Raw genomic sequence first — 25,283 nt, 5'->3', positions numbered from 1 at the left:
ACTAAGCAAATAGAAGCATTTCACAACATATATTAGCTTTGTTATACTGAGAATGTCTTTGTTGCCTATATTAACCAATCAGAGCTCAGGTTAATTAACTGTAGCAAAATAGAAGCTGAGCTGTGATTGGTTGCTATTGGCAGCCTGATAAATCCCCAGCCAACAGGAAGCCCCCCCCCCTGGCAGTATATATTAGCTCACACATACACATAATAGACAGGTCATGTGACTGACAGCTGCCGTATTTCCTATATGGTACATTTGTTGCTCTTGTAGTTTGCTTATTAATCAGATTTTTATTTTTGAAGGACAATACCAGACTTGTGTGTGTTTTAGGGCGAGTTTTATGTGTCAAGTTGTGTGTGTTGAGTTGCGTGTGGCGACATGCATGTAGCGACTTTTGTGAGATGAGTTTTGTGTGGCGACATGCGTGTAGCAACATTTTGTGTGTTGAGTTGCATGTGACAGGTTAGTGTAGCAAGTTGTGTGCAGCAAGATTTGTGCATGGCGAGTTTTGCGCGTGGCGAGTTTTATGTGTGGTGCATTTTGAGTATGTGCAAGTTTTGTGTGAGGCAACTTTTGCATGTGGTGCAACTTTTGTACATGTGGCAATTTTTCTGTGTGTGCAAGTTTTGCATGAGGTGAGTTTTCCATGAGGTGAGTTTTGCACGTGTGGCGAGTTTTGCGTGAGCCTAGTTTTGCATATGGCGAGTTTTGCATGTAGCGAGTTTTGAGTGGTGACTTTTGTGTTTCGACTTTTATGTGGCGAGGTTGGTGTGTGTGTGTGGTGAAATGTGTGCTGAGGGTGGTATATGTGTTCAAGCACGTGGTAGTGTGTGGCGCATTTTGTGTTTGTGTTCATATCCCCGTGTGTGGTGAGTATCCCATGTCGGGGCCCCACCTTAGCAACTGTACGGTATATACTCTTTGTCGCCATCGCTCTCATTCTTTAAGTCCTCATTGTTCACATCTGGCAGCTGTCAATTTTCCTCCAACACTTTTCCCTTCACTTTTTCCCCATTATGTAGATAGGAGCAAAATTGTTTGGTGAATTGGAACGCGCGGGGTTAAAATTTCACCTCACAACATAGCCTATGACGCTCTCGGGGTCCAGACGTGTGACTGTGCAAAATTTTGTGGCTGTAGCTGCGACGGTACAGATGCCAATCCCGGACATACACACATACATACATACACACATTCAGCTTTATATATTAGATATACCTGTATGTAATCTCCTGTATATAGTATATACCTGTGTGTCATCTCACCTATATATAGTATATATCTGTGTGTCATCTCCTGTATATAGTATATACCTGTATGTCATCTCCTCCTATACATAGCATATACCTGTGTCATCTCCTCCTGTATATACTATATACCTGTAGGTAATCTGCTCCTGTATATAGTATATACCTGTGTGTCATCTCCTCCTGTATATAGTATATACCTGTATGTCATCTCCTCCTGTATGTAGTATGTACCTGTATGTCATCTCCTCCTCTATATAGTATATACCTGTGTGTCATCTCTCCTGTATATAGTATATATCTGTGTGTCATCTCCTCCTGTATATAGTATATACCTGTGTGTCATCTCCCCTGTAAATAGTATATACCTGTGTGTCATCTCCTGTATATAGTATATAGCTGTATGCCATCTCCTCCTGTATTAGCCCTCGTTCACACGTTATTTGGTCAGTATTTTTACCTCAGTATTTGTAAGCTAAAATGGCAGCCTGATAAATCCCCAGCCAACAGTAAGCCCACCCCCTGGCAGTATATATTAGCTCACACATACACATAATAGACTGGTCATGTGACTGACAGCTGCCGGATTCCTATATGGTACATTTGTTGCTCTTGTAGTTTGTCTGCTTATTAATCAGATTTTTATTTTTGAAGGATACCAGACTTGTGTGTGTTTTAGGGCGAGTTTCGTGTGTCAAGTTGTGTGTGTTGAGTTGCGTGTGGCGACATGCATGTAGGGACTTTTGTGAGATGAGTTTTGTGTGGCGACATGCGTGTAGCAACTTTTTGTGTGTCGAGTTGCATGTGACAGGTTAGTGTAGCAAGTTGTGTGCAGCAAGTTTTGCGCATGGCGAGTTTTGCGCGTGGCGAGTTTTATGTGTGGTGCCTTTTGAGTATGTGCAAGTTTTGTGTGAGGCAACTTTTGCATGTGTTGCAACTTTTGTGCATGTGGCAATTTTTCTGCGTGTGGCAATTTTTCTGCGTGTGCAAGTTTTGCGTGTGGCGAGTTTTGCACGTGTGGCGAGTTTTGCATGTGGAGAGTTTTGCGCGTGGCGAGTTTTGAGCGGCGACTTTTGTGTTTCTACTTTTATGTGGCGAGGTTGGTGTATGTGTGGTGAAATGTGCACTGAGGGTGGTATATGTGTTCGAGCACGTGGTAGTGTGTGGCGCATTTTGTGTGTGTGTTCATATCCCCGTGGTGGTGTGATTATCCCATGTTGGGGCCCCACCTTAGCAACTGTACAGTATATACTCTTTGGTGCCATCGCTGTCATTCTTTAAGTCCCCCTTGTTCACATCTGGCAGCTGTTAATTTGCCTCCAACACTTTTCCTTTCATTTTTTCCCCATTATGTAGATAGGGGCAAAATTGTTTGGTGACTTGGAAAGCGCGGGGTTAAAATTTCACCTCACAATATAGCTTTGACGCTCTCAGGGTCCAGACGTGTGACTGTGCAAAATTTTGTGCCTGTAGCTGCGACGCCTCCAACACTTTTCCTTTCACTTTTTCCCCATTATGTAGATAGGGGCAAAATTGTTTGGTGAATTGGAAAGCGCGGGGTTAAAATTTCACCTCACAACATAGCCTATGACGCTCTCGGGGTCCAGACGTGTGACTGTGCAAAATTTTGTGGCTGTAGCTGCTACGGTTCAGATGCCAATCCCGGACATACATACATACATACATACATACACACACACACACATTCAGCTTTATATATTAGACTAGCTGTACTACCCGGCTTCGCCCGGGTTAATGACTGCTGTTAGCAAAATAGAATGTGTTAACAAAAATTTATTCTGCACACAAAAACCACAAAACAAATAGATAGAAATGTAATTATTAAAAGGCAAAAACTAAGCAAATAGAAGCATTTCACAACATATATTAGCTTTGTTATACTGAGAATGTCTTTGTTGCCTATATTAACCAATCAGAGCTCAGGTTAATTAACTGTAGCAAAATAGAAGCTGAGCTGTGATTGGTTGCTATTGGCAGCCTGATAAATCCCCAGCCAACAGGAAGCCCTCCCCCCTGGCAGTATATATTAGCTCACACATACACATAATAGACAGGTCATGTGACTGACAGCTGCCGTATTTCCTATATGGTACATTTGTTGCTCTTGTAGTTTGCTTATTAATCAGATTTTTATTTTTGAAGGACAATACCAGACTTGTGTGTGTTTTAGGGCGAGTTTTATGTGTCAAGTTGTGTGTGTTGAGTTGCGTGTGGCGACATGCATGTAGCGACTTTTGTGAGATGAGTTTTGTGTGGCGACATGCGTGTAGCAACATTTTGTGTGTTGAGTTGCATGTGACAGGTTAGTGTAGCAAGTTGTGTGCAGCAAGATTTGTGCATGGCGAGTTTTGCGCGTGGCGAGTTTTATGTGTGGTGCATTTTGAGTATGTGCAAGTTTTGTGTGAGGCAACTTTTGCATGTGGTGCAACTTTTGTACATGTGGCAATTTTTCTGTGTGTGCAAGTTTTGCATGAGGTGAGTTTTCCATGAGGTGAGTTTTGCACGTGTGGCGAGTTTTGCGTGAGCCTAGTTTTGCATATGGCGAGTTTTGCATGTAGCGAGTTTTGAGTGGTGACTTTTGTGTTTCGACTTTTATGTGGCGAGGTTGGTGTGTGTGTGTGGTGAAATGTGTGCTGAGGGTGGTATATGTGTTCAAGCACGTGGTAGTGTGTGGCGCATTTTGTGTTTGTGTTCATATCCCCGTGTGTGGTGAGTATCCCATGTCGGGGCCCCACCTTAGCAACTGTACGGTATATACTCTTTGTCGCCATCGCTCTCATTCTTTAAGTCCTCATTGTTCACATCTGGCAGCTGTCAATTTTCCTCCAACACTTTTCCCTTCACTTTTTCCCCATTATGTAGATAGGAGCAAAATTGTTTGGTGAATTGGAACGCGCGGGGTTAAAATTTCACCTCACAACATAGCCTATGACGCTCTCGGGGTCCAGACGTGTGACTGTGCAAAATTTTGTGGCTGTAGCTGCGACGGTACAGATGCCAATCCCGGACATACACACATACATACATACACACATTCAGCTTTATATATTAGATATACCTGTATGTAATCTCCTGTATATAGTATATACCTGTGTGTCATCTCACCTATATATAGTATATATCTGTGTGTCATCTCCTGTATATAGTATATACCTGTATGTCATCTCCTCCTATACATAGCATATACCTGTGTCATCTCCTCCTGTATATACTATATACCTGTAGGTAATCTGCTCCTGTATATAGTATATACCTGTGTGTCATCTCCTCCTGTATATAGTATATACCTGTATGTCATCTCCTCCTGTATGTAGTATGTACCTGTATGTCATCTCCTCCTCTATATAGTATATACCTGTGTGTCATCTCTCCTGTATATAGTATATATCTGTGTGTCATCTCCTCCTGTATATAGTATATACCTGTGTGTCATCTCCCCTGTAAATAGTATATACCTGTGTGTCATCTCCTGTATATAGTATATAGCTGTATGCCATCTCCTCCTGTATTAGCCCTCGTTCACACGTTATTTGGTCAGTATTTTTACCTCAGTATTTGTAAGCTAAAATGGCAGCCTGATAAATCCCCAGCCAACAGTAAGCCCACCCCCTGGCAGTATATATTAGCTCACACATACACATAATAGACTGGTCATGTGACTGACAGCTGCCGGATTCCTATATGGTACATTTGTTGCTCTTGTAGTTTGTCTGCTTATTAATCAGATTTTTATTTTTGAAGGATACCAGACTTGTGTGTGTTTTAGGGCGAGTTTCGTGTGTCAAGTTGTGTGTGTTGAGTTGCGTGTGGCGACATGCATGTAGGGACTTTTGTGAGATGAGTTTTGTGTGGCGACATGCGTGTAGCAACTTTTTGTGTGTCGAGTTGCATGTGACAGGTTAGTGTAGCAAGTTGTGTGCAGCAAGTTTTGCGCATGGCGAGTTTTGCGCGTGGCGAGTTTTATGTGTGGTGCCTTTTGAGTATGTGCAAGTTTTGTGTGAGGCAACTTTTGCATGTGTTGCAACTTTTGTGCATGTGGCAATTTTTCTGCGTGTGGCAATTTTTCTGCGTGTGCAAGTTTTGCGTGTGGCGAGTTTTGCACGTGTGGCGAGTTTTGCATGTGGAGAGTTTTGCGCGTGGCGAGTTTTGAGCGGCGACTTTTGTGTTTCTACTTTTATGTGGCGAGGTTGGTGTATGTGTGGTGAAATGTGCACTGAGGGTGGTATATGTGTTCGAGCACGTGGTAGTGTGTGGCGCATTTTGTGTGTGTGTTCATATCCCCGTGGTGGTGTGATTATCCCATGTTGGGGCCCCACCTTAGCAACTGTACAGTATATACTCTTTGGTGCCATCGCTGTCATTCTTTAAGTCCCCCTTGTTCACATCTGGCAGCTGTTAATTTGCCTCCAACACTTTTCCTTTCATTTTTTCCCCATTATGTAGATAGGGGCAAAATTGTTTGGTGACTTGGAAAGCGCGGGGTTAAAATTTCACCTCACAATATAGCTTTGACGCTCTCAGGGTCCAGACGTGTGACTGTGCAAAATTTTGTGCCTGTAGCTGCGACGCCTCCAACACTTTTCCTTTCACTTTTTCCCCATTATGTAGATAGGGGCAAAATTGTTTGGTGAATTGGAAAGCGCGGGGTTAAAATTTCACCTCACAACATAGCCTATGACGCTCTCGGGGTCCAGACGTGTGACTGTGCAAAATTTTGTGGCTGTAGCTGCTACGGTTCAGATGCCAATCCCGGACATACATACATACATACATACATACACACACACACACATTCAGCTTTATATATTAGATATATATATATATATATATATGTTGTGAAAAAACGGGTACCCGTGATTTATTGTAAATTAGGCGGGAGGCGGGTGTAAGATTGTATTCCTGAGAGGACCACGTGTCACAGGCACAGTATAACCCCGTGTAGGCCCATTACAGTTAAGGGAGGGAGTGGTATAGTTGTGGGGTAGTCAGATTCCTGTCTGTGAAGCTGGCACTTGGGGTCTCTCAGGCTGCATAACTTGTATTCTGTGAGTTGTGGTCCATATTGTGTTGAGAGAGAAAATTCTGTCATTTTTTGCATAAGTTATAAAGAAAAGTTGACAAAAAGAGAAATGATCCAGCTGGAGGTGGAGGCAGTCCAAACTTTGTGAGACTTTATTAGACAACTAAAGCGATAAGTAGTTCTTCAAAATGAAAAATCTTTACATAGCAAATACCTGGCACACCAGTGAGGAAGATCAACGCGTTTCAACTATGAAGTCTTACTCATGATCTACCTGGTAGATCATGAGTAAGACTTCATAGTTGAAACGCGTTGATCCTCCTCACTGGTGTGCCAGGTGTTTGCTATGTAAAGATTTTTCATTTTGAAGAACTATTTATCGCTTTAGTTGTCTAATAAAGTCTCACAAAGTTTGGACTGCCTCCACCTCCAGCTGGATCATTTCTCTTTTTGTCTTCATTTGCTGTGGGCGCTCACCCTGAACCGTGCTGGGCGTTGGCAGGTCTGGGGATTTCGTCCAAGACCGGTAAGCTGACTATATTCCTTTTTTCTTTTGTTATAAAGAAAAGTTGGTTTAATATCATATTGTGCTCTGAGTCATTCATAGCAGCGCCATATTCTGTTCTCGAGCAGCGACCGGCATAACGGTCGTTACACACTGATGAATGATGGTAAAAACAAACACACTGATGACACCCCAGCTGACATATGCGATCCACCCACGACTGTTAACTGTTAACATGTTGAATGCTCCTGTCAATCTCTGACAGCAGCATTTAACATGATCGCATAGAAAGTGCGTCATTGGCTTCGCCCAGTGGTGCCACATGGGTGTCACATGACCACAGGTCGCTGATGGGTTGGCATGACAACTCAGGGTCTGTAGGAGACCCCTGTGGTTGTCATTGCTGGACAGCTACGAGCACTGCCCTGTTGCAAGCGCACATAGGAGATGAGCATTTTAGCAACACATAGCAGGACTGAAGACCCACTCTGTGTAGCACAGGCGATCAAATGATCAAAGCTTCTTGCACTGTAACATGATAAGGTGGATAATATGCCTGTTTTCATTTTATTTAGACATATACTGTAGTTTATTGTAAAAAAAATATATATCTTCATCAAAAAGGTGCCGGCGACTGCTCAGTTGCATCCATCAATGTTCCGATAGATGCTACTGCGCATTTGCCACCGCTGGCGCCATTTTGCTAGAGATTATAAATTTAATTTTTACAACAATACTATGCAAGTTTAAATAAAATGAAAACAGGCGTATTATCTACCTTTACATGTTACAGCATAGTTGCCGTCGCCTGCCTGATGAATGTGAAGTTTTTTGGGGGGTTTTCAGACCATAATTTTATGCAGTATGTAAAATAGGGGGCGTGTCAGTGAGTGATCAGTGACGACTGCCATAAGCCATACAGATGAATATGTTAGAGCTCCACATGAAGCCCCGCCCACAACCCCACTCACAGGCCGCCCCGGAGCACGAGCATATCATTAACTGAAAAATGCAAATAAAGATTGCACAACAACCACAAGACGGATTTCATCGCCAGGTATCATTAATCAGTATAATGGCGCCGAACTGAAAGTGTATGTAGGTTACTCAGCACAATCCTGCTGACAGGTTCATTTTAAGCTAATTGTCCTAATTGTTGTTAGCTTCACAAAAAAAGGAAATCAAACGTTCAGTTGTAGGCAAGTTCTTTAAATGAACTGATGCAACCCTTAACCCCTTAGTGAATGAGCCAGTTTTGACTTTAATGACCAAGCCAAATTTTACAATTTTGACCACTGTCACTTTATGAGGTTACAACTCTGGAACGCTTCAACATATCCCACTGATTCTGAGAATGTTTTTTAGTGACTTATTGCACTTCATATTAATGGTAAAATTTCTTCTATACGACTTGCGTTTATTTGTGAAAAATACGGAAATATGACAACAATTTTGAACATTTAGTAATTTTTTAACTTAATTCTTATGCCCTTAAATCAGAGATATGTCACACAAAATAGTTAATAAATAACATTTCTCACATGTCTACTTTACATCAGCACAATTTTTTTAAGCAAAATGTTTTCTCCTGAGTATGTCAATTCCCCATAAGTGGGGGAAAATCACTGTTTGAGCTCATGGCAGGGCTCGGAAGGGAAGGAGTGCCATTTGATTCTGATGGCTGGGATCGAGAGCGGACGTCATGTTGGGTTTGGAGAGCCCCTGATGTGCCTAAACAGTGGAAACCCCCCACAAGTGACCCTATTTTCTAACTTGACCCCATAAGGAATGAAAAGTGAGCACCCTGAATAGCCAGGTGCTTCACAGTAGTTCATAACATAGTACTGTAATAATAAAATCACATTTTACCCACAAAAATGTATTTTAGCCCCAATTTCTTTATTTTCTCAAGGGTAACAGAGAAAATGGACCTCGGAATTTGTTGTATAATCTCTACTTAGTACGCAGATACCCCATATGTGGGGGTTACTACTATTTAAGCACACGGCAGGGCTCGTAAGGGAAGAGCACCGTTTGACTTTTTGAATGCAAAAACGGCATTTGGATTTGAGAGCAAAGAATTCACTGGATTTTATTTGATGGGGTGGGAGTCATGTCTCTTTTCCAGAATCTTTGTTCTAGCAGTAACTTGGGAATCCCCTATAGTTCCAGTGAGAGTTGAGGGACCTGAGTGGTGGCTGGTTTTTGTGTGGGATTGACCAGAGTCTTTGTTCTAGCAGTAACGTGGTAATCCCCTATAGTTCCAGTGACAGTTGAGGGACCTGAGTATGGGCTAGTTTTCAGCAGGATTTTTATGGATAACATTTTGAGGTACATGATATTTTTGATCACTTCCAGTATAAGGCTGGGATCACATTATTGTGTTCAATGGTGAGCACTTACCTCTGGGTTTCTGTATAAATCCCACAAAAATGCGATTCAGACAAAACCCCCAATGGAACCACCCACAATAATGGGGCAGATGGAAACACTTTGTACTCCGTTTGGTGTCTGCTCCGGTGGTATCTATCTTTTAGGCGTGCACAGATCTGTGGTTGCCCACACTTGTGTGCCAAAAAAGATGCCTACAGTTATGGGACACCGCTGGAACACAGACCAGTCCAAAGTGACTCTATCGGTCTCATAACTGAGTGATTCCACCCTGGGTTTTGTGTGAATCGGGGTTTTGGGGAATTTATAAGGAAAACCTGACGTAACTGCCCAGAGGAGAGAGCAAGATAAATGTGAGCCGAACCACATTCCGATTTTTGGGAGTCAGAATGACAAGAGTAGTAGTAGTTATTTTTATGCGGTTCACCATGCGGTATAAGTGATGAGGCGGATTAAATTTTCGTGTCACTGCGACTACAGTGATACCAGATTTATATCGTTGTTTTTTTCTTAGGTTTTGCTGCTATCATACAGTAAAAATGCTTTGTTATAAAAAAGTGGGTTTTTCTGTCGCCATATTCTGAGAACCGTAACTTTTTTTTTATTTTTTGGCAAGCAGAGCTGTACGAGGGCTTATTTTTTGTGTGACGAGTTGCAAATTTTTTTGGTACCATTTTGGGGCACATAATATTTTTTGATCGCTTTTTATTCGGATTATTCAGACACAGAATGAACAAAAAACAGGAATTCAGTTATTGTTTTTATTTTACATTGTTTTGCACCGTTCATCGTGCGGTAAAAGTGATAAGACCCATTTGTTCATCAGGTCTATACGATTACAGTGATATCAGATTTATGTTTTTTTATGCCTTGCTATTTTTATACGCTAAAAACAATATTTTAGCAAAATGAATTTGTTTTTGAATCATCATATTCTGAAAGCTGTAACTTTTTTTTTTTTTTTTTTTTGCCAAATGAGCCATATTAGGGCTTGTTTTTGAGGGATGGTTTGGAGTTTTCAATTGTACCATTTATTTTTTTACATTTAACTTTTTTATCTCGTTTTATTCACTTTTTTTGTGAGTCAGCATGATGAAATGATGATGTTTGCCAAACTGAATAAATAACATTTTTATAGATCGGGTCGATCTGGACGCGGCGATACCAATTATATGTGCTTTTTTTGTTTATTTTTATTTTATCATAAACGCTGTGTTTTGAATGGTGAAATAGATTTTCATTATTTGTGTGTGTGTTTTTGTGTTTTATTTAACTTTTTTTCCCATTTTTTTCCACTTTTTTTTTTTACTGTGGGACATGTACAGCAGTGTATGAGACTGTCAACGTCTGACTGACTGTGCCTGTGATAGCAAGCTTATTGCTTGATCTCACAGGCCACTGTACCCTGGGGTCATCATCACTTGACCTCAGGGTATTATGGTAACCATCAGGACCCACGATTCTCATCATGGGGGGGGGAATACTTTTGCAAGCCTCTGTAAATTTAATTTCGGAACACCCCTTTGAACAAATGCTTTATTAGGCTGTGTGCACACGTTGCGTTTTTTCCGCTATAAAAACGCATAAAAAACGCATACATTATGCATCCCATCATTTAGAATGCATTCTGCAATTTTTGTGCACATGATGCGTTTTTTCTGGAAAAAAAAAAGCGCATCGCGGTAAAAAACGCAGCATGTTCATTAATTTTGCAGATTTTTTACGTTTTTCACGCTATTTAATGCATTGGGAAGCTCCGGAAAAAAATGCGTCAAAAACGCAAAAAAAACGCATGCGGATTTCTTGCAGAAAATGTCCGGTTTTGCTCAGGAAATTTCTGCAAGAAATCCTGAACGTGTGCACATAGCCTTAAAGCCTCTCCATGTTTTTATTGTACCTTATCATACATAGATCATGGAATTTATAATACTTTTATGTTTTATTCTTCTAGAAAGTTTCCATTCAACCCAAAATTGGGTATCGATAATCCTGCTTTGTGCCTCGGGGAAGATCCAGGTATGTGACTTGTTGACAGCGGATTAATCTCTGTACCGTCCTGGCGTTCAACAGTGAATATATATTTATTCAGGAACAAAGATAACACAGCTTACAACTGGTGTTTCTTATAACTTAGGATCTTAGCATTTTGTCTGTCAGCTGTTAAAGTGAAAGTTAAATGTGCTCCAACTACACACAGTGAGCAGGAACTTTTAACAATGCATTATTGGCAATATAACACTACTTCTGGAGACAGAAACCCATGCGCTAATAAACAGTAGTAAATAGTAGATCCAAAAAGGAAATACCAGTACACCCATATACAAGGCCACTCGCTGTACTATAAATAATCACGGAGAAAATCGAGTCTACATAGCCAATAAAATTAGATCAAAATTTATTTATACAAAAAATGTAACGCCAATACATAACAAATTAACCAAACATATACAATAGTACAATACATGGGTTTTTAGAATCAATAGGTGATTAAATCCACAGGCGTGAAAAACTGAGGCCAAAGAAAGGTCAGGACATATACATATGTGGAGTGCAGCTGCTAAAAATATAGTTCTTACCGATAACGGTATTTCTCTGAGCCCATGACGGCACCACGGAGAGAGGGGATCCGCCCACCAAGGACAGGAAACCTACAGATAAAAAGGCGGTACCACTCTCCCGCATCAGTTGTTTACATAGAAAAAAATGGGAGACTACGAAAAAGCTTGTTAGTTTTAACATTACTTAGCATAATCAAGATACTGCATGACCTAATATCAAATAATCTATGACACTATGTTGATGTGTACAGCCATAAATGAAGGGAGGGAATGTACGGGTGCCGTCATGGGCTCAGAGAAATACCGTTATCGGTAAGAACTATATTTTTCTCTGTCGCCCATGACGGCACCACGGAGAGATTTGCATAGATTGTACATTCAGGGAGGGACCACCGCTTCCAGAACCCTTTTACCGAAGGTAAGGTCTGAAGAGGAGATAAGGTCCAATCTATAGTGCCTATAGAATGTAGATGGTGAGGACCAGGTAGCAGCTCTACATATCTGGTCAATTGAAGCTCCGGCCTTCTCCGCCCAAGAGGTTGCTACTGCTCTCGTTGAGTGAGCCTTGACGTCCCCTGGAGTGGACACCCCACTTGCCGAGTATGACAGGCTGATGGCATCCGTGATCCATCTCGCTAGAGTGTCTTTGGAGGCTTTTTTCCCCTTTCGGGGACCCTGGAAACACACAAAAAGAGAGGCATCCTCCCTACTCTCTCTGGTGGCTTCTAAGTATTGCAAGAGGCATCTTCTGACATCTAATGTATGTAATATTTGTTCCTCCCTGTTTTTAAGGTTGGGACAGAAGGAGGGGAGCGATATCTCTTGAGATCTGTGAAACCTGGAAGCCACCTTCGGGAGGTATGCTGGGTCTATCTTTAAAATGACCCTATCCTCTAATAACTGTGTGTAAGGGGGGTTAGCTGAAAGCACCTGTATGTCACTAACCCTACGGGCAGATGTGAGGGCGACCAACAGGGAAGTTTTGAGAGATAGGATTTTCAATGAGATTTGAGATTCAAAGGGAGGTTTAGTCAGTGCTTTAAGGACCAAATTTAAATCCCATTGGGGGATAACCCTTACTGGAAGAGGTCTTGATCTCCCGGCTGCTCTGATAAACCTAGAGACCCACCTATTTGAAGCTAAATCAAAATTGAATAGGGTTCCCAATGCTGCCACATGAACTTTTAGGGTGCTCATGGCTAAACCAATCTCCAACCCCTTCTGCAAAAATTCTAATATAGATTTAAGGGGGATTTCTTCCCCTATTTTCGCACCTGATGATGAAAGGAATTTTTTCCATATCTTCCCATACTGTTTTGTTGTGACCGGTTTTCTACTTTGTAATAGAGTTGAAGTTAGCCCCGGAGAGAACCCTCTGCCTTCTAATAGCTTCCTTTCAAAAGCCAAGCTGTCAAGTGTAAGCTCTTGACTTGCGGATGATGAACCGGGCCCTGGGATAGTAGGTTTGGGAGGTCTGGTAATACCCATGGGTCGGATATTGACATTTTCCTCATCCAAGAAAACCAAGGCCTCTTCGGCCAGAACGGGGCTATTAATATCACAATAGCCCCGTCCTCCCGAATCTTCCTCAGCACTGCCGGAATCAGAGCAAGAGGAGGAAAAGCATAAGCCAGCTGATGACGCCAAGGGATCAGGAATGCGTCAACTACTACTGGGTTTCCCAGGGGAGCTATGGAGCAAAAGGAGTTTACTTTTTTGTTTAGGTGGTTTGCGAAGAGGTCTATCTTGGGTACACCCCATCTTTCTGTGATCTGGGTAAAGACTGCCTGATTTAGCTCCCATTCCCCTTGTTTTAGACTGGAACGACTGAGGAAGTCTGCTTTGTAATTGTCCACTCCCTTTATATGTAGGCTTGTCAGGGATAGAAGGTTGCTCTCGTCTATTTGTAGGATTGATTTGGTCACCTCCATTAGATTTTGGGAACGAGTACCCCCTTGGTGATTTAGGTATGATACCACCACCCGGTTGTCTGACATCACCCTGACATGGTGTGAGTGAAGGGCCCCCAAGAATTCCCGCAGGGCAAACTTGACCGCTAAAAGTTCCTTCATATTGGAAGATTTGTTTGCTAGTGCTGTCGACCAAGTACCCTGGGCTACTAGATCGCCGAGATGAGCACCCCACCCCGTGGGACTCGCGTCCGTGGTTAGGACCTTTGACACTGGGAATACCCACGGGACACCCCGGGAAAGATTTTCCTGCAATGTCCACCAAATTAGTGAGTGATTTGTGCGAGGAGATAATGTTAACCGCCCTTCTAAATGCCCCCCTAGAGAGACCTGTTCTGAAAAAGATTTGCCATTAGAGGTCTCTTGAATGGAGCTGAGCCCACTTGACTGAGGGGATGCATGAAGTCATGGAGCCTAAGAGGGACATGGCCTGGCAGAGAGTTATGGAGGGTAGAGATTGAATTTTTGATACTAGACTTTTTACTTTTTGTATTTTGTCCCCCGGGAGCCGACATTCCATTTTTATGGAGTCTAGGGTGAGACCTAGATACTCCTGGACCTGGGAAGGCGATAGTCTGGACTTTCTTAAGTTTATTAGCCAGCCCAACTCCTTTAAAGAATGTATTACTGTTGCCAGCTGATTTTCGCAGTGTTGGGGGAGGAGCCTATCACCAAAAAGTCATCTAGATATGGTACAATCAGGGTGTTTTGTTCCCTGAGATGAGCCATTACCTCCGCAATTAGTTTTGTGAAAATCCTCGGGGCTATAGCTTGACCAAAGGGTAGAGCCGAGAATTGGAAGTGGCGTAACACCCCCCTGATGTGAACTGCCATCCTGAGAAACCTTTGGTGATCTTTGTGTATGGAGACATGGTAATACGCGTCCTTCAGGTCCAGGACTACCATGAAGCATTGAGGAAACAGCATTTTTATAGATGACTTTATTGTTTCCATCTTGAATGCTTGAACCTCTAGGTAATTGTTTAGGGTTTTCAAGTTTATGATAGTCCTGTAGGACCCATCCGGTTTTTTCCTCAGGAACAGAGGGGAATAGTACCCTTGCCCTCTTTCTTGTGGGGGAACTTCCAGGAGCACTCCTTTTTCTACTAACCCAATGACTTCGTTCTCCAATGCCAATTGTTCCTCCGCTGAAGACCTTGGAGATGTCGTCATAAAGGAGGGATAAGGGTATTTTTGAAACGTCAATTTCAGTCCTGATTCTATTATGCCCAGAATCCATTGACTGGAGGTAATTCTTTCCCAGGCCGAGAGAAAGAGAGACAATCCCCCCCCCACCTGGGGCCAACCTTCATTGGGAAGGTTTTTTGTTATCGTTGGGACTTTTGTTAAAGATGAATCACTTGTTCTTGTTTTTCTTATCTTCCCATTTCCCCTGGCCTCTCCCCGTTTTTTTACGGAAAAAACCTCTTGCTCCGAAAGGGCTTCCTATAAGAGGGGAAACTCAGGGAGGGAAAAGATTTCTTTTTATCCCCTGCTTTTTTCAGGATGTCATCTAGGGTGGACCTGAACAAAAATTCTCCTTCACAGGGGATGGTACATAATTTTGTTTTTGTTTGCAAATCGCCTGGCCAGCATTTAAGCCAGAAGGCGCGCCTAGCCGCGTTTGAGAAGACCGCTGATCTAGCGGCTAATCTGATGGAATCGGCAGAAGCATCAGCCAAAAATGCAGCTGCCCCCCTCATTACAGGCAAGGTGTTCAGTATAGAGTCCCGGGACGATTTTCCTTTTAGCTGGCCCTCTAGTTGATCTAACCAAATCATTAGGGAGTGGGATGTGCATGCGGCTGCCACTGCCGGCTTTAGATCTTCTCCCGCTGCTTCCCAGGAGCTTTTAAGAAAGGCGTCCGCCTTCTTGTCCATAGGGTCCTTTAGGACCCCCACGTCTTCAAAAGGGAGGGCGAATTTCTTTGATGCCTTAGCTATGGCGACATCTAGTTTAGGAGCTTTATCCCAGAAGGAGCAGGATTCGTCCTCGAAGGGATACTTTCTTTTTGGAGTTAATAGTGACTTTTTTATGGGTTTTTTCCACTCTTTTTTAATTAGTGCCGATATTGCGTCATTAAGCGGAAAGGCCCACTTCTTTTTCTGCTCTAGACCCCTGAACATAATGTCCTGAACCGATCTTTTGGGGTGGGAGTCTACTAGCCCCATAGTGCTCCTCACTGCTTTTATGAGGCCATCAGTGTCTTCTAGGGGAAAACAACTGTGCCCCCCCGAGGAAGAAGAGGATGATGATGAAGAGGAGGAGTTAGAGGAAACTGAGCTCGAGCTATCACTGTCTGTATTTGATGCCGGAGACGGGGACCTGTGTCTGGTCTTCCTCCGTTTTTTTCCCTTTTTTAGGGATCTAAAAGTGTCTTCTACCTGATCCATGATCAGGGTTTTTAGATCGGCTGCGAACCCGGGAAGACTTTCAGATACTGTCTGCTGTATACATGTATTACATAGTCTCTTTTCCCAGGTAGATGGAAGATCTTCTCTACAAAAGGCACATATTCTATGCTTAGTTTTTCCTAAGCTTTTCTTCCCCTATAAAAGAGACAAATAATAACCTTACTGCCTCTGACTTTCACGAAGATCACTTACCACCTCAAGGACCCATAAATACCGGTTGGGGATGCTCTGCATCTGTCTTTTTTCCCGACGCCGTGCTGGATTCCTTGCTGTGCTGGGACCTTTGGTGTTCTTTACCGGTAGTATCCTGGTGTCCTTTCTGTTGTCGCCGTTTTTGCTGCTGCTGCTTCGGCGGCGGCGATACTGGTGGTGGTGGTGATTCTGGCAATGGTGATGCCAGGTCGCTCATACTGCGGCTGGCGCTGCGGCGGCTGGTGCTGCGGTTGCTCTGGTGCTGTGGCTTGAGGCTCGTGCTGTGGCTTGAGACTCGTGCTGCTGCTTGAGGCTCGTGCTGCAGATAATGCTGCGGTGCCCCTGGGTAGCTGGAGCAGCTCCCTTCTTATGCTGGAGATTCCCGCCGCATTTTTGAACTGACGCCTGCGCAGCAGCACCTCATAGCATCGGTGCCAAGTGCCATTTCGCTATCACCTGCGCAGACGTGACCCTCACCGGCGCCTGCGCAGATGTGACCCTCACCGGCGCCTGCGCAGATGTGCCCATCGCCTGCGCAGATGCGCCCACTGCCGGCGCCCGCGCAGATGCGCCCACCGCCGGCGCCTGCGCAGTGAGATTTCTGTAAGTCCCGGGCATGCGCCGTAGGGCCAAGATGGCGCCCAGAAAGCGCGCATATGGAGCTGCCCGCCGGGCTCCCGGTCCTATGCAGCCCCTTAACGCGCGGCTCTGCATGCCGGGTGGCAATGCAGTGTGCAGGCTTATGCTTTCTCTGGGAGGGCCGCGCCGCTCCTCCCGCAACCACAGAGGGACCCCCCTGGATGTTGCTGCAGCTTACCTGGGGAGGTGACCGCGAACTCCATGTCACCTCCCCCGCACACCCTAGAGGCCCACTAGCCCCAGTGGTGGCGCTTCGGGTGACCACACCAGCCGAGGCAGAGGGACCCCAGCTGCCTGAGTCGGACTGATTGGCCCCAGAATCCCACGTCGATCTTCTTCTGGTAAATCCGTAGGTCTCCCATCAAGGACAGGAAACCAACTGATGCGGGAGAGTGGTACCGCCTTTTTATCTGTAGGTTTCCTGTCCTTGGGCGGATCCCCTCTCTCCGTGGTGCCGTCATGGGCGACAGAGAAATATATAATATGTCACCATGGACTGCAGCATATAATATCCATATAACTAAATGTGCTCAAGCTGACCGCCATGACACATGGTACAACGATCACCACTGCTGCCCACAACATCAATGTGAAAACATATTTAAGTAAAGCAATAGTTACCCATAATGGTGATTTGTCCTGCCTTAAACTCCGCCACGAACCATGTCCTGACCTTTCTTCAGCCTCAGTTTTTCACACCTGTGGATTTAACCACCTATTGATTCTAAAAACCCATGTATTGTACTATTGTATATGTTTGGTCAATTTGTTATGTATTGGCGTTACATTTTTTGTATAAATAAATTTTGATCTAATTTTATTAGCTATGTAGACTCAATTTTCTCCGTGATTATTAGTAGTAAATAGTATTTGTTGTAGTTTATACAATAATGAGCATTATTCCAATATGACTAAATATATTTCATACAGCAAAATTATTGCTTTCCCAAAATCCTGATGCCAGCTTCCATGATGTGAGAGATGGAGATTGTGTCTTAAAGGGGTTATTTATTTATCCCCAAACCAGATGATAAATGTATGATTTATCACTGTGTCTTCTGTATAAACAAAGGGGTTGTGTGCATTTAAGAACACTGCAGTATTCACTTATATGGGTACAGGGGAGTAAGGCTATATGCACACAGTGTGTTTTTGATGCATTTTCGCGTTTTGTTTTTTTTTTGCTCGGAAATGGGCACAGTGTGTTTTTTTTCTGCAGCATGTCAATTCTTTGTACGTTTCTGCAGCGTTTTTCACCCATTGACTTCAACTGAGTCAGTCAAATCCGCAGCAGATATAAACATGTTTGCGGATTTGCTGGGTTTTGGTTTGCATTTTACCGGCGTCCTATGGTGTTTCCCATGCTGTCATCTGTGTTACAGCGTGGGAAACAGTGGCGCGAAGGTTCTTATCGGCAGTAACGCTACTGTCGGTAAAGCTGTCTGTAAGACTGTCAGTCAGAGCACTGCAGGATTACACTGTCAGATGTCAGGGTGACCCCCGCAGCTGTGACTGTGACCTGCGGTAACGCTACTGCCGGTAAGACCGTTGGTCAGAGCCCTGTGGGGTCATGCTGTCAGATGTCAGCGTGATCCCACAGCTGTGACCCGTGGTAACGCTACTGCCGGTAAGACCGTTGGTCGGAGCGCTGCGGGGTCATGCTGTCAGATGTCAGCGTGACCCCGCAGCTGTGACTGTGACCCACGATAACATACCGCCAGTAAGACCATCGGTCAGCGCACTGCGGGGTAACATTGTCAGATGTCAGCGTGTCCCCACAGATGTGTCCCGCAGCGGTAACCTGTGGTAAAATGCTTACCCCATGTCAGCAGGCATGGGCTGATGAGACTACTGCTCCCACGGGGCTATGTCTGTTGTCACTGATAATAGTAACAGCAGGAGCCGCTGGTGGGAGATGTAGTCTCATCAATAGTGTTGAGCATTCCGATACCGCAAGTATCGGGTATCGGCCGATACTTGCGGTATCGGAATTCCGATACCGAGTTCCGATACTTTTGTGATATCGGAAATCGGAATCGGATCCATCTTCATGTAAAAAATAAAGAATTAAAATAAAAAATATGATTATACTCACCTCTCCGGCGGCCCCTGGACCTTACCGATGTAACCGGCAGCCTCTGTTCCTAAGAATGAGCGCGTGAAGGGCCTTCGATGACGTCGCGGCTTCTGATTGGTCGCGTGACCGCTCATGTGACCGCTCACGCGACCAATCACAAGCCGCGACGTCATCGCAGGTCCTTCACGCACTCATTCTTAGGAACGGAGGCTGCCGGTTACATCGGTAAGGTCCAGGGGCCGCCGGAGAGGTGAGTATATCCATATACTCACCTCTCCGGCGGCCCCTGAACCTTACCGCTGTAACCGGCAGCCTCCTTTCCTAAGAATGATGAGTTTAGGACCTTCGATGACGTCGCGGCTTGTGATTGGTCGCGTGAGCGGTCACATGAGCGGTCACGCGACCAATCAGAAGCAGCGACGTCATCAAAGGCCCTTCACGCGCTCATTCTTAGGAACGGAGGCTGCCGGTTAACAGCGGTAAGGTCCAGGGTCCGCCGGAGAGGTGAGTATATCCATATTTATTATTTTAATTCTTTATTTTTTACATTAATATGGATCTCAGACCCTGGGAACCATCCAGGATACCTTCCGATACTTGAGTCCCATTGACTTGTATTGGTATTGGGTATTGGTATCGGCGATATCCGATATTTTTCGGGTATCGGCCGATACTATCCGATACCGATACTTTCAAGTATCGGAAGGTATCGCTCAACACTACTCATCAACCATCACCTGTGCTCTCAGTTAAAAAAAAAAAAAAAAAGTTAAATAATTACATACATGTTCAAATTTAAAAAAAAAACCATACTCACCTAACACCAAATCCCTGATGTCCTTGTCTCCTAGAAAAAATTTAAAATGATGAACCGCCATATACTCACCTGTCTGCCGTAGTCCACGTAATCCAGAGTGTCCCATGGCAATCTCACTTGTAGGACAGTCACATCAAGAGATGTGACTTCTCTACCCGGCCGCCGGCAATAAACTGACAGGAGGTAATCGCTCCCACAGTGTATCACTGAGCTGCCGTGAGAGAGTTCACTGGAGTTCATCAGCTGATCAGCTCTGGTGCTCTCACTTACGGCACCAACGCTGCGTGAGCACTTTCTCCTGTCAGTGTATTGCCAGCTGTCTTTAAGAGCAGTCACATCAGCGACTGTTCTCAAAATCATCAGGATCGTTGTGGGACATTATGGTTTATCTTCTATGCGGACAGGTGAGGAATATTGTGGTTTATTATTTTATTTTCATTGCAGGAGACGTTGGCATCAGTGGATTAGGCGTTCAGTGAGTATCGTTTAATTAAGATTCATTAAAGGAGTCTGTGTCATTATTTCAAATAAAGGACTTTATTCTGTGTGTGTGTTTTTTTATACAATATCATTATGGGGTTACTAATGGATAGGTGTCTTTTATACGCCTCTCTGTTACTAACCTGTGGGCTTGATGTCACCTGACAATGCAAAGGTGACATTAACACCACAAATATAAACCCCACTTGCCACCACTAAAGGGCAAGTGGGAAGAGCGAGGCTAAGTACCAGATTTGGTGCATCTTATAGATGCGCCTTTCCTCGGTCGGCTGAGAGCTGATGTTTTTAGTCTGGGAGCGGGCCAATCTCCATGGTCCCTTCCTAGGATATTAATATCAGTCTGCAACTGTCAGCCTAGCCTTTGCTAGTTAGATTTTATAGGGGGACCCTATGTCAATTTTTTTTTGGGTCCCCCTGTAAACTAGCCAGTAAAGGCTTTATGACTATTGGCTCTTTCCCAGAATATTCACATCAGCCCTCGACTTTCCCTCTGCTGGTTATGAAAATTACACGTGAGCCCACTCATTTTTTTTTTCATTTATTTTCTTTAACCCCTTAACGACTGCCGATACGCCTTTTAGCGGCAGTTAAGGGTACTTAAACCACAGCGCCGTTAACTGCGCTGTGGAAAAAGTGAATAGCGCCCCCCCAGAATCAGATTTTCTCTGGGGTCTCGGTTGCCGGGGGTAGCCGAGACCCCAGAGAACATGATTCAGGGTTTTTTTACCGACCAGTTTACCGGCGGTCGCAAAAAAACCCAAAAAAACGCGATTTCTCATTTAATTTCTCTGTCCTCCGATGTGATCGCACATCAGAGGACAGAGAAATGGGGTCCCCAATTGCCCCCCGATACTCACCTGTCTCCCCCGGTGCTCCTCGTGGCTCCCGATGGGCGCCGCCATCTTCTTCCGGCCAAAAAATGGTGGGCGCATGCGCAGTACGCCCGCCGGCCGGCACCCGGGAGATCTTTGGGGTCTCGGCTGCCTTTACCGGCGGTCGCAAAAAAACAAAACAAAACGCGATTTCCCATTTAATTTCTCTGTCCTCCGATGTGATTGCACATCAGAGGACAGAGAAATAGGGTCCCCGATCGGCCCCAATAGCCCCCCGATACTCACCTGTCTCCCCCGGTGCTCCTCGTGGTGCCCGATGGGCGCCGCCATCTTGTTCCGCCAAATAATAGCGGGCGCATGCGCAGTGCTCCTGCCGGCCGGCACCCGGAAGATCTTTGGGGTCTCGGCTGCCGGGGGTAGCCGAGACCCCAAAGAACATGATCGGGGTTGGTTTTTACCAACCCCTGTTTTGCGATCGCTGGTAATTAACTGTTTACCGGTGACCGCAAAAAAAAAAAAAAAGCGATGTGTAATTCTCTGTCCTCTGATGTGATCGCACATCAGAGGACAGAGAAATAGGGGGATTCGGGGACCCTGTTATACTTACCGGTGTCCCTGGGTCCTCCTGTGTCCCCTCCTGGCCGCCGGCTTCTTCCTTCGGTAAGAAAATGGCGGGCGCATGCGCAGTGCGCCCGCCATGATCTGCCGGCCGGTAGCTAGAGGAGTTGGGGCTAAAATTAGGGTTAGGGTTGGGGCTAAAGTTAGGGTTGGGGCTAAATTTAGGGTTAGGGTTGGGGCTAAAGTTAGGGTTAGGGTTGGGGCTAAATTTAGGGTTAGGGTTGGGGCTAACTTTAGGGTTGGGGCTAAATTTAGGGCTAGGGTTAGGGTTGGGGCTAAAGTTAGGGCTAGGGTTAGGGTTGGGGCTAAATTTAGGGTTAGGGTTAGGGTTGGGGCTAAAGTTAGGGTTGGGGCTAAAGTTAGGGCTAGGGTTGGGGCTAATTTTAGGACTAGGGTTGCGACTAACGTTAGGGTTAGAGTTGGGATTAGGGTTAGGGTTTGGATTAGGGTTGGCATTAGGGTTACTTTTGGGATTAGGGTTAGGTTTGGGATTAGGGTTAAGATTAGGGTTGGGATTAGGGTTAGGGGTGTATTGGGATTAGGGTTATGTTTGAGGTTAGGGTTGAGATTAGGATTAGGGTTGTGTTGGATTTAGGGTTCTGATTGGGGTTATGGTTGTTTTGAGGTTAGGGTTGTGATTATCGTTAGGGCTGTGATTAGGATTATGGATCGGGTTGGGATTAGGGTTAGGGGTGTGTTGTCGTTAAGGTTGGAGTTAGAATTGGGGGGTTTCCACTGTTTAGGTACATCAGGGGGTCTCTAAACGCCACAGCCAATTTTGCGCTCAAAAAGTCAAATGGTGCTCCCTCCCTTCTGAGCTCTGCTGTGCATCCAAACAGTGGTTTACCCCCACATATGGGGCATCAGTGTACTCGGGATAAATTGGACAAAAACTTTTCTCCTGTTACCCTTGTAAAAATAAAAACTTGGGGGCTAAAAAATCTTTTTTGTGGAAAAAAAAATATTTTTATTTTCACGACTCTGCATTATAAACTTCTGTGAAGCACTTGTGCATTGAAAGTTCTCACCACACATCTAGATAAGTTCCTTGGGAGGTCTAGTTTCCAAAATGGGGTCACTTGTGGGGGTTTTCTACTGTTTAGGTACATCAGGGGCTCTGCAAATGCAACATAACGCCCGCAGACCATTCTATCAAAGTCTGCATTCCAAAACGGCGCCTCTTCCCTTCCAAGCTCTGCCATGCGCCCAAACAGTGGTTTACCCCCACATATGGGGTATCAGCCTACTCAGCATAAATTTCACAATACATTTTGGGGTCCAATTTCTCCTGTTACCCTTGTGAAAGTAAAAATTTGGGGGTGAAAAGATCATTTTTGTGGAAAAAATATGATTTTTTTTATTTTCATGGCTCTACATTATAAACTTCTGTGAAGCAGTTGGGGGTTCATAGTGCTCACCACACATCTAGATAAGCTCTTTGGGGGGTCTAGTTTCCAAAATGGTGTCCCTTGTGGGGGGTTTCTACTGTTTAGGTACATCAGGAGCGCTGCAAACGCAACAAAAAGCCCGCAGACCATTCTATCAAAGTCTGCATTCCAAAACGGCGCCTCTTCCCTTCCAAGCTCTGCCATGCGCCCAAACAGTGGTTTACCCCCACATATGGGGTATCAGCCTACTCAGCATAAATTGCACAATAAATTTTGGGGTCCAATTTCTCCTGTTACCCTTGTGAAAGTAAAAATTTGGGGGTGAAAAGATCATTTTTGTGGAAAAAATATGATTTTTTTTATTTTCATGGCTCTACATTATAAACTTCTGTGAAGCAGTTGGGGGTTCATAGTGCTCACCACACATCTAAATAAGCTCTTTGGGGGGTCTAGTTTCCAAAATGGTGTCACTTGTGGGGGGTTTCTACTGTTTAGGTACATCAGGAGCTCTGCAAACGCAACATAATGCCCGCAGACCATTCTATCAAAGTCTGCATTCCAAAACGGCGCCTCTTCCCTTCCAAGCTCTGCCATGCGCCCAAACAGTGGTTTACCCCCACATATGGGGTATCAGCCTACTCAGCATAAATTGCACAATACATTTTGGGGTCCAATTTCTCCTGTTACCCTTGTGAAAGTAAAAATTTGGGGGTGAAAAATAATTTTTGTGGAAAAAATATGATTTTTTTTTATTTTCATGGCTCTACATTATAAACTTCTGTGAAGCAGTTGGGGGTTCATAGTGCTCACCACACATCTAGATAAGCTATTTGGGGGGTCTAGTTTCCAAAATGGTGTCACTTGTGGGGGGTTTCTACTGTTTAGGTACATCAGGAGCTCTGCAAATGCAACATGACGCCCGCAGACCGTCCCATCAAAGTCTGCATTCCAAGCGGCGCTCCTTCCCTTCCGAGCCCCGATGGGTGCCCAAACAGTGCCCCCCCACATATGGGGTATCAGCGTACTCAGGACAAACTGGTCAACAGATTTCGGGGTCCAATGTCTCCTGTTACCCTTGAGAAAATAAAAAATTGCAGGCTAAAATATCATTTTTGAGGGAAAAAAAAAGGATTTTTTATTTTCACGGCTCTACGTTATAAATTTCTGTGAAGCACTTGGGGTTTAAAGTGCTCACCACACATCTAGATAAAAGGGGTCTAGTTTCCAAAATGGGGTCACTTGTGGGGGGTTTCCACTGTTTAGGCACATCAGGGGCTCTCCAAACGCGACATGGCGTCCGATCTCAATTCTAGCCAATTCTACATTGAAAAAGTAAAACGGCACTCCTTCTCTTCCAAGCTCTGCGGTGCGCCCAAACAGTGGTTTACCCCCACATATGGGGTATCAACGTACTCAGGAGAAATTGCACAACAACTTTTATGGTCTAATTTCTCCTGTTACCCTTGTAAAAATAAAAATTTTGGGGCAAAAATATCATTTTTGTAGAAAAAATGCGATTTTTTATTTTCATGGCTCTACGTTATAAACTTCTGTAAAGCACCTGGGGGTTTAAAGTGCTCACCACACATCTAGTTAAGTTCGTTAAGGGGTCTAGTTAAAAAATGGTGTCACTTGTGGGGGGTTTCCACTGTTTAGGCACATCACGGGCTCTCCAAACGCGACATGGCGTCCGATCTCAATTCCAGCCAATTCTACATTGAAAAAGTCAAACGGCGCTCCTTCTCTTCCAAGCTCTGCGGTGCGCCCAAACAGTGGTTTACCCCCACATATGGGGTATCGGCGTATTCAGGAGAAATTGCACAACAAAATTTATGGTTAAATTTCTGTTTTTACACTTGTGAAAAAAAAAAAAATGGTTCTGAAGTAAAATGTTTGCAAAAAAAAGTTAAATGTTCATTTTTTCCTTCCACATTGTTTCAGTTCCTGTGAAGCACGTAAAGGGTTAATAAACTTCTTGAATGTGGTTTTGAGCACCTTGAGGGGTACAGTTTTTAGAATGGTGTCAAACTTGGTTTTTTTCTATCATATAGACCTCTCAAAATGACTTCAAATGTGATGTGGTCCC

The 25,283-nt window shown here is 44.3% G+C and overlaps 1 protein-coding gene across 1 annotated transcript in view; it reads left to right on the top strand.

Moving 5' to 3' along the window:
• Window positions 1-25,283, top strand: part of NHERF4 (NHERF family PDZ scaffold protein 4) — a 247,570-nt gene that overhangs the window by 103,510 nt on the left and 118,777 nt on the right. The window contains exon 3 of the mRNA XM_077250577.1: window positions 11,142-11,206. Within this exon, the coding sequence (XP_077106692.1) occupies window positions 11,142-11,206 (65 nt within the window). The remainder of the gene's footprint in view (window positions 1-11,141; window positions 11,207-25,283) is intronic.

Source organism: Ranitomeya variabilis, chromosome 4 (genome assembly GCF_051348905.1).
Source record: "Ranitomeya variabilis isolate aRanVar5 chromosome 4, aRanVar5.hap1, whole genome shotgun sequence".
Taxonomy (NCBI): Eukaryota; Metazoa; Chordata; class Amphibia; order Anura; family Dendrobatidae; genus Ranitomeya; species Ranitomeya variabilis.
This window is presented reverse-complemented; position numbering and strand designations above follow the sequence as displayed.